Here is a 9,963-nt window from a genome sequence, read left to right as displayed (position 1 = left end):
CCCCAGCCAACCCCCCCCCCCCCGACCCACAGGACATCAGCGGTGGAGGAATACAGGAGGGACAGGAAGGGAGGACGAGGAAGGGGAGAGAGACGTTTGCTCAGCTGATGAGTGTAACGTGGTTATGCAATCAAATGGGTCAAAGACAACAACAGCACCTTAATACGTACTAACTAAATTATCCTAATATTACTCAAGTGGTAAATAATCATAAATATTTATTTAAACTTTATTTATCCAGGGTGTTTGCTGGGTGTGAATGATCGGCCCCGGTCCCACTCACACAATGTCGTATATTCACTTGTATGACAGGAGAGCTGTTGAGCCTGAGACACTGTTGGAGGCAGCACATCAAAACAAATCAGGTCTCATTTCACCCATCAGGTGTGGCGATTATAATATTGATTATTGACTCATATTCTCATATCAAAACAGCTTCGTCAATCACAGTCCGGTTGCTTTCTTGCTGAGAATTAGATGAGACGTTTGATATCGCTCTCACGTCTGTAACTTAGCTTAGCACAAAGACTGGAAACAGAGGGAAGCTGTTAGCCTGGTGGGTAACAAAATCCACAGTGTGTCTCTAAATAAAAAATCAGTCTGACCTGACGTCAAAAGCAAGACTTACTGCGCTCAGCTAAGAAACAGTCCAGCATACAACTCCCTTTCAAACCATCACCTGTTGTTTTTACTTGTTTTTGTACGGATTAAACAACAGGATGTAAAGTGTTCATTATAGTTGACAGAGCCAGGCTAGCTGTTTCCCTCTGTTTCTAGTCTTTGTGCTAAGCTAAGCTAACATCATATATACAGTACAGACACGAGAGTGATGTAAACTGCATCTTTAATTATTGCTAAATAAGCTAAAAGTCTTATAATGCTGTACAAATAAAACAAATAATACTGCCAGTACACACATCCATGCTCCACCCACACAGGTGTTTGCAGTTAAGTTGCCTGATTGGATGTCCTCTCATCAGTGTGTGGGGAAGCACCAGGAAGCACCAGTCAAATAGAATAATTGCAAACACCTGCGTGGGGGGGGGGGAGGGGCATTTAATATTGGTCTTCAGGCCTTTTTCACAGCAAACATTTTGTCACAGCAGTAAAAGTCATGACAGTGCACAACACCAGCACCCTGACACTGAAGCGGCTAAATGGAGTTCAACCATCATTATTAGTTTTATTGTCAACACCCGTGTGAAAAACTTTGACCTACATGTTTGTCTAGTTGAGACAAGGGTTCACAGAGAGGGGCTGAGTAAACACAGCAGCACCTGACTGTGGCTGATAATATTTTATCAGCACAACAACATGATAATAATGTCAAAATGGCTGAAGTAGTTAAGTGTGGTTATTCAGTTTGTGTAACTGTCCCTGCATCGTCTTTTCCAGGCAACAAAAATATGCTCTTTACCATTTGGCTAGATTGTATAATTGGAAATGTCTTTTTTTAAGGTCATCCTTTTGTCACACAACTCGGCTTTCTGAGAAAACTTTGCCAGATGTTCTGCATGATGTTACATTAACTATTAATAACTCAAACTGAAATAAAACATCTGGATTTACAAGTTATATTTGTCCCACCAGGGCGCTCGTCTCCATCAGAGTTCACCTTGTCTGCTTGACAGATTAACAGCTTACGTGTCCGGAAAGCCTCCACATCCGTGTTCACTTCGCAGCCCGCCCTCCACCCACCTCTACTACACCCATGACCCATCATCTCCACCTCTCGCCATGCTTCACTCCTCAGTGACACGAACAGCAAGAAATCACAGCTGGAGGCCTGGACACTGATCACATTCTTGACGGATGTTATATCACTTAAAAAAAAACGGAGCCAAAACAAACACGGAGCTGAACTGATGAATCTTTTGAGAAAACTTTCTAGAACATAAACAACCTGCCACTTGTGTCGGTAACAACACATCATGTAACCGTCAGTTTTCTAATTATTATTTCATCATTTCGTAGAAGTTGTACTAATTTGGAAAATGTGTTTGGTTTGTTTAGTACACATTTAATAAACTAATTCTAATTGATGAACTAATTATTAAATAATTGATAACTGATAGCGTAACCTAGCGAGTCAGTCCATATGCAACATGCAGTTTATGTAGAACAAACTTTCCAATAATAAATTAACAACAGGTGAATATTTACTTGGTTTTCAGTGGAGCTGTTTCTTCAATAAAAAGCCTATTTCCCTCATGATTTGCACCAAATTACACATTTATTTTCAGGAACCTTCCTGGGAAATTATTTGGAAATTCCAGACACAAAAATTATTAGTCAATATCTCGTTAGCCGTTACTTTTTTAGTATCACATTTCTAACGAATGGAGAGATGTTGTAGTCAGCAGCTACGTTTACCTTTGCTAAAATATACTTTTAGTTATTTGATATCATTTTTCTGGCAGAAGGCAGGAAGTAAAAATATTGACCTTCTCCACGGCCTCAGTTCAATAACAGCCCGTGGACTGATTTCACTGTAAAAAGACTCAGATGAATTTTCCACAAAATGAGGATCTGGTGTTTATTCTCTCTCCCGAGTGCCTTGCCTTAATGCCTTTTTTGGCAACAGTGCACAACACTAGCTAAAATTAAGTCTAATGTCAACAAACAACTGCCTCCCAGAACAACACAAAAACCACATACGCACAAAGAAGTCATCAGTCATCTAGTGAAGCCAAACGGGATGTGACCGACGTCAGGGAAAAACTAGGGTCAGAACCGGTGAGGCATTGAATTCATGGAGGGATCTTATAACATAACATTAGTCAAACTATAGTCTGGCATAGCAACTCCCATCTCCACGCTTCGTTTCACTCAAATGTTGTCTATAGTGTCAAATAAAATAAATCTATATACTGGCTGCAGGAAACACATTTCTAATGGGAGGGAACCATTACCTGTGGGGGGAGTAGACTCTGAAACAAGACCTATCAATCATGTCCAGTCTTGTGTATGTCACGTCACTGTATTGGCCAATGCCCAGGACTGCATTTCACTTAATGACAAGGGTGCTCTGAATGTTACAGATACAGTAGTGCCTTTAATTTTGAGTCTCTGCCTCAAACACAAAGGGGACATCCAAATTTGGGTCTTGCAGTGGTCAAAGGCAAAAACACCAGTTATGACATCAGTGAAGAAAGCAGCATGTGATCTGGTGTTGGTGGATAAGCTCTAAAGGCCGTGAGTGTACAGAGCAGTAAAACATTAAGCTTCAGTCTTGTGTTTACACTTGTTTCTGGATATGACAAACTCACCGGCTTGTTGTCTTCATCCTCTGACGACTCTGAAATCTCCTCCTCTTCCAGAAACTCCACATCCGACTCTCCGGGTGCGATGGGAACAATGACAGTCAGGTTTGGGTTGGTCATGTAGCTGTCCTCCTCTGGGATGACGTATTTCTCTCCATAGCATCCGAAAACTCCCCCATTGCTTTCCACGTGATTGCTAACCAGCTTGATGGCCTGACTGGCCTCTTTGGCCTTCTGCTTCCGACGCTTCACGCTGTGGTTGTAGAAGTCGCTGACGTGCGTGGCGAGCCACGAACCACCGGAATTGATACGGGCGATGGCGATCTGGATGTTATTCAAATCCCCGTCTTCATCTGGAGCGGAGAGGTTGTCGGAGCTGAAGGAGCTGAGCAGCAGGGCCAGAAAGAGATTCAGCACCTGTTGACGGACAGATGTTATGTTACATTTGATTTGGAGAAATCATCAGATCATTAATGTTATTTCACCTGAAACTTGCATGAAATGCTTTGTTAACTTTGTGCGTACATTTCTTTAGCCTGTAAGCTGAAGGATAAGTGCACCTAATGCACAACATGATATCCCACATATTTTGTCAACACTGGCAAATCCTGCATTGTAAACTCGAGCGGATATCCTACCCAGATATGCTCAGACACATATGGCTTCGGCTGCTTTCAGCTACACTGAACTCAAGGCTCCAAGCATCCAACTCCCAAGTAATCTGTCTACTCGGTTAGAGAGCAGCAGCATCATGCGCATCTCTGCACTGCATGTATGTGTGGTCTGTGTGTGCGCACTGCCTGTGTGCATGTGTGATGTGCACAGTTGGTAAGGATCATCTTTAGCCACTGAGCCAGTCAGAGATGGGGAGCATGAGCAGATGATTAGTGATGAATGCCCTCCGACCTCCTCGCCCCTAAGCATCCTGGATAATCCCTTAGATAAACAGCTTTCCCACGATTCATGTGCAGAGGAGGTTTCTATCCATTAAACTGCATAAGGAGCACTGTTGTGATCTGGCCTTTGCCCTAACAAGGCAATAGAGTCACTGAAAGTGTCTGTACCCAGCAGGTGTAAAAACAAGACAAACTGCTGTGTGCTCTTTAGGTCATTGCTGTTGAAAAAGCAGAGTTAAATCCTTTGAGAGAGTATTTAAAGCTGTGTTGTGTATTTAGAGAGTCAGAAAGGTGTGAACTGGTGTGAAACCACCAGGCTACAGATGATGCAGAGGTGTCAGAGGTGGAATAACTGTTCACTGAGTTCACTGTCTCTTTACTTACTGCTGTTTCTCCTGCCAAGGCATGACACATTATGCAGTTTACCAAAATAAATGTGGCAGATTTAACGCTCAACATTAACAGTAACCTTTGAAAAAATAGGTCTTCAATTTTACACAGAAGTAAACGAAGACAAGTTCTTCATTTCTAGCCGATGAAAACAGATATTGTTGGGTGACTGTCGCTGTCTGGCTTTCTCAGCTGTAGCTAGCTGTAGCTACCTATTGTAAGCTAATGCTAATGCTAATGCTTAATCTCATGAGTTGGTTGAAAACTGAGGTTTAAATGTTTCCAACTGATTTGTTTTTAAAACAAAAAGCCTGTTAAAGTAAATACAGACATGGCTGTGGTGTTGTTAGCTAAAAGCTTAAAGCTAAAGCTCACTCATTCACTACTCACTATCCAGGGAGTTCAATATAGGGGACGATATCATGAGCGCATATGTAAAATGGAAAAACACTTTCAGACCCTACTTTGGTAACTTTCTCTGCACCGTCTTTCTGTCAGTGCAAGTGCAATGCATGATGGTCTATATTGCTTGGTTAGTGACCATCAGTTGTGCAATACTGACACACTATATAGGGAGTAGTGAGTGATTTCAGATACAGCTCTGGTTACTACTGTAGGTACAAAGCTAGCTGAGCATGCTAATGCTTGCAAAGACCATGAAAGAAATATTAAGTTAACCCAAAAAGGTTTTAAAACATTTCTGACTGATACAGAGCAGATTAAACGGGGAACAAACTAGCATTTAATGGCAGAGGGAACAGAAGGCATGCTGGGAACAGGTGTTTGAACAATATCCAACAGGAACTACACACTCAAAGCCTCGTCGCTCCATTTTCTAAAAAGCCTGCCAGGGTTTTAAAACAGAATAAGACAGAAGTGAATTGATTGCGGTGCGGACGATGTTAATGTTTCAGTGTGTAATACTGTTCTAATATGTTTCTCCTGTTGGATAATAAACATCTCCCACTAATATATTTCAAGAATGAGCACAAAAAATTAGGCTGCATTTACAGTAAAACTACACGACAAATAAATGCTGCGATTCCTGACTCTTCCGGGATTTTGTCTTTGTTTCTGTTCTCATTAACGTTAGCTTACAGGACACAGCTGGACAACAAATCTCCATATGTTTGGACCAACAATACGTATCTTTACAATGGGACTTAGTGACTGCGGTTGTGTACAAACAGAGCTATCAGATAGATTAATCATGTTTTGTTGAAACAGCTACATGTAATGCCACGCAGGCTGTATTTCATCCTGTGTGTAAAGCGATACCTGGAATAATACTGGAACGACAGCGGGAACACACAGTGCTCTCGGCTGATCCTGTGTACAGTACTTAGGTCACAAAATCGACCATAAGACTTAGTTCGTTAGCAGTGGATAAAATATTGTTGGACATGAGGCTGCAGTAAAGCCGCTGCTACCGTAGATTGTGTCTGTTGTGGCTACAGTTTGCACGACAGCATGTGCAGATATTACATATATGACTTCGGAGGGACAACAGATGGTTTATACGTCGTCCAGACTTGATCTGTTCTGAGGTCCGCTAATGCTAATCTGCAAGACAGTTAACGTGACGCTGTGACATAACCACTTCCTCAGTGATCTGCGTGTGTTCAGGAGAACTGAGGGAAAGTGCGAAAACCACTGCAGCTACACAGATATTTGAGTTTGCATAATTTATCACAATGAGGCACCAGTCACATTTCGAGTAGGTCTCATCTTCATAATATGGAGTCACCAGTCCTCATTGGTGCCACTTAATCCCTGATTACTTGTGAAAACATCATTTGGATTTGACTACAGTTGGTTGCTGGTGGTGTTGACTGATTATTTTAAATGTTCAGAGGGAGTCTTTAAGAATAAACTACAGTGCCCGTGTTCATCATAATTGCTTGTTGAGGTGTTTTTAAAAGCCTTTAGACAACAATGAGGTCAATGGGACAGAGGAATAAGACAAGCAACAGTTGTTAGTTAGAATATTGACAGTAAGAAAAATATATCACCAGCCTTATCCTTTAACAAAGTACAACTTTTAAATCATGTCCAGTTTAGTACTCACCACTAAGTTCCCTATGACCATGACCAACATGAACACCAGGATGCAGAGGGGCTGCCCTGCCACTTCCATACAGTCCCACATGGTCTCGATCCACTCGCCGCACAGCACCCGGAACACGATTAGGAAAGAGTGGAAGAAGTCCTTCATGTGCCAGCGAGGCAGCTGACAGTCATTGGAGATCTTACACACACAATCCTGATAGTTCTTGCCAAACAGTTGCATGCCCACCACAGCAAAGATAAAGACGATGATGGCCAACACCAGGGTCAGGTTCCCCAGGGCGCCCACTGAGTTGCCAATGATCTTGATGAGCGTGTTGAGAGTCGGCCAGGACTTCGCCAGTTTGAAGACTCGTAACTGATGAACAGAGCAAAGTGAGGAAGACATACAATATTGCATCTTTACGAGAAACTGTCGGGTGGCGATGTTGGAATATAAGATGATTAAGACTCCCGAATCCTTCGGCAATATCGCTTTCTAATTGGTAGGTTTGATTAAATTGTTGACCAACCCTCAGTCCTGACACTGATAGTATTGATTTCGGTTTAATTTACTATATAAAAAAGTTATACAAGTACATATAATGGATAAAAAACTATGAGTGAAAAGGTTTTCATTTTTCTTTTACCAGTCTGAAAGATCGCAGGACAGACAGCCCCTCTACATTGGAAAGACCCAACTCCATCAGACTGAGGCAAACAATGACGCCGTCAAAGATGTTCCAGCCTTGTTGGAAGTAGTAGTAAGGGTCCATGGCAATTAGCTTCAGCACCATCTCAGCTGTAAAGATCCCCGTAAACACCTGGGAAAAAACACAGTGACAGAGACGATAAGGGCGAAAGGAGCCAAAACATCTTCCTCACTCTAAACCTGCGGAAAGTCAAGGAGGCCAAAAACACTTCACACCTGGAGTCACATGTTGTCAACACCTTGTCATGTTGAGAATGTGTGCTGTTAGATTGTTAAACATGTTAACACTGTGTTGTTAACTCCTCTACATGTACATTTCTTCTACATTTATGCCTTAGATCTTTCCTGAACTTTACATGAGAAGGGTAAGGGTCAAAAAAATTGGAAAATGTTGCTGGGGAGAGGGACATCTGAATTACTCAGAATAAGTGGCAGAATATGGATCGATGGACAGAAAACAAGGAGCAAAAAGTGATCACTTGTCCAATAATTAATTAAATAGCTTTCCATCAAATTCATGAACCTCTGGTCAGATTTTGGGGGGGATCCTGCTGCTAAGACACACGGGCCTGGTGGAGGTCAGAAATAGAAAAGGAATTAGCAGCGTTGCGCATGAATTCGCTCGTTGATGTTTTTGGTGAACGGTGAACCGAACGCATCCGTCTGAAACTAATGAATCTGAATATGTGCGTTGTTAACTCTCACAAGGGAGCAGTGTTCGACGCCGTGTGGGAAGCAGTGAAGCAGAGGGGATCGGGTACTGCAGTTGGTTGGGGCTCTTCTTCCGTTGGGGTCGCCCGGAGGTTGCCCGAGCAGCTGACACCTCTAAATGCCACTAAATCCTACACAGTGGTGCTTTAAGTGTGTTTCCAAATTTGAAAACATTGCCCGGATCTACAATCTAACAGTGAGGAGAGATGGCAAAATACAAATGAAGGAATCAGCCAACCTCCCTCTAAAAATACTCCCTCTTACCAAGTAATCACAAATAGTTCAAAGTACAACCTCTGACAATGGATCATCGCGGCCGTATTTGACCACAAGCTCAGCATCACCGGCTATAAAAACCCAGCTGCCTGATATAGAAATACATTATCTGAATGACTGTCTCTTTACCGTCTTCTCCACCGCTCATCTACCACCTAACAACACTTAAGAGACAGCGTTTTAAATGCTCCATATCTGCCCACTCCTCCTATCACTAAAGCCCCCTTACCAGATTGCCCACTGAGAGCATGGTGTTGAACTCATCCGTCATGGGGTAGTGCTCCAGGGCCATGAAGAGGGTGTTCAGCACAATGCATATGGTGATACCTAGATCCAGGAAAGGATCCATCACCATGCACTTCACCCAATCCTTTATCTTCAGCCACCAGGGGCAGTCCCATATCAGGTACTTCTTGGCAAATGTGTACCAGCAGGGATGGCACTTCTGCCTCGACTCCTCCAGCTCTGCAAACAGACACCGAGGTGAGATATTCCACCTCAGGCTTTTTGTTAAATTTCCACTTGAAGAATTTTTGGGGTTTTTTTTTTTCTTTCTTTTCAAACACCCAAACACCAGTGGCCACGATCTGAAGCTCAAACAACTCAGAGGTTTATACAAGCTGTAAACCGTAACCCTAAGTCTCAACATAGTGAGAATTAGAAGAGCAACCTTTAAATGAATAGTTCAACTTTTTGGAAAACATTCTCATTTTGCTTTCTTGTTGAGAGTTAGATGAGAGGATCAGTTTCATGACTTCAAACAGTTGAACTAATTATATTTAAAGTCTTAATTATTAAGCTTTAGAGGTGCTTTTACCTCTTTCTGGTCCTTGTGCTAAGCTAAGCTGACAGGCTTCATATTTAACAAACACACACGACAGTAGTATCAATCTTCTCATCCATCTTTCAGCAAGAAAGCAAATGAGAAGCGCGCTTCTAAAGATATCAAACTATTTCCTTAACAACCAAAAGGACTCACCCTCCATGGCATCACTGAGGAAGCTGACAGAGCTCAGCCCTCTTTTCCTGTGCACTGGAGGAGGCTCGGTCACTGTAGGTGAAGGCTGGAGGAGCGATCTGGGAACTGGGTCCTCCGCACCGGCAGGCTTCTGGTAGATAGGGAACACCGACAAATTAAACACAAGGCTTTCTCCTCTTTTTTATTTAGCAAGCTGTTAATTCATATTCCAGTATGAGTGTTTTAAAATGCTTTATATATGTATTTCACTTTTGCAGGATTTTCATAATTACACACAGGCCTCTAACGCTCACCATGTCTTCTCTAACCCTCTCCATGCTGTAAGCAAGCATGGAGGTGGGCGTGTGCAAACCCACAGCGGTGACTCCGTTCTGGTCCAGGGAAATGTTGAGCCGACCGTTGACGGTGAGACTTGGGGTGAAGACTTGGGAGCAGTGACTCCTCACGCTGCCCGTCCTCCTCTTCCAGGGTGTGGCTGTTGAACTGGCGCGACTCCTGAAGGCGTCCCCGTGGATGCTGTACTCGTCGTCTCCGAAGTCAGCCTCCGAGTTGTTGCGTGCCCGGAAAGAGCTGAAGATGCTGACCTGGCTTCCTCTCCTGGTGCTGAGGGGGTGAGCCGAGAGCGTGGCCAGCAGAGGGTGGACTGGCAGGGGAGACAGAGGAGGCTGCAGACACACAGAGTAACATTAG

The 9,963-nt window shown here is 43.1% G+C and overlaps 1 protein-coding gene across 1 annotated transcript in view; it reads right to left on the bottom strand.

Moving 5' to 3' along the window:
• The window catches only part of LOC111666512 (sodium channel protein type 2 subunit alpha-like), a 42,286-nt gene that overhangs the window by 10,544 nt on the left and 21,779 nt on the right, over positions 1 to 9,963 (bottom strand). The window contains exons 11-16 of the mRNA XM_087178128.1: positions 9,567 to 9,938; positions 9,274 to 9,403; positions 8,524 to 8,759; positions 7,246 to 7,419; positions 6,618 to 6,974; positions 3,270 to 3,680 (exon numbers count right to left, since the gene is read on the bottom strand). Coding sequence (XP_087034254.1) covers positions 3,270 to 3,680; positions 6,618 to 6,974; positions 7,246 to 7,419; positions 8,524 to 8,759; positions 9,274 to 9,403; positions 9,567 to 9,938 — 1,680 coding nt within the window. The remainder of the gene's footprint in view (positions 1 to 3,269; positions 3,681 to 6,617; positions 6,975 to 7,245; positions 7,420 to 8,523; positions 8,760 to 9,273; positions 9,404 to 9,566; positions 9,939 to 9,963) is intronic.

Source organism: Seriola lalandi, unplaced genomic scaffold (assembly GCF_002814215.2).
Source record: "Seriola lalandi dorsalis isolate HSWRI2012SDOR001 ecotype SW California unplaced genomic scaffold, Sedor1 jcf7180002054677, whole genome shotgun sequence".
Lineage (NCBI taxonomy): Eukaryota > Metazoa > Chordata > Actinopteri > Carangiformes > Carangidae > Seriola > Seriola lalandi.
This window is presented reverse-complemented; position numbering and strand designations above follow the sequence as displayed.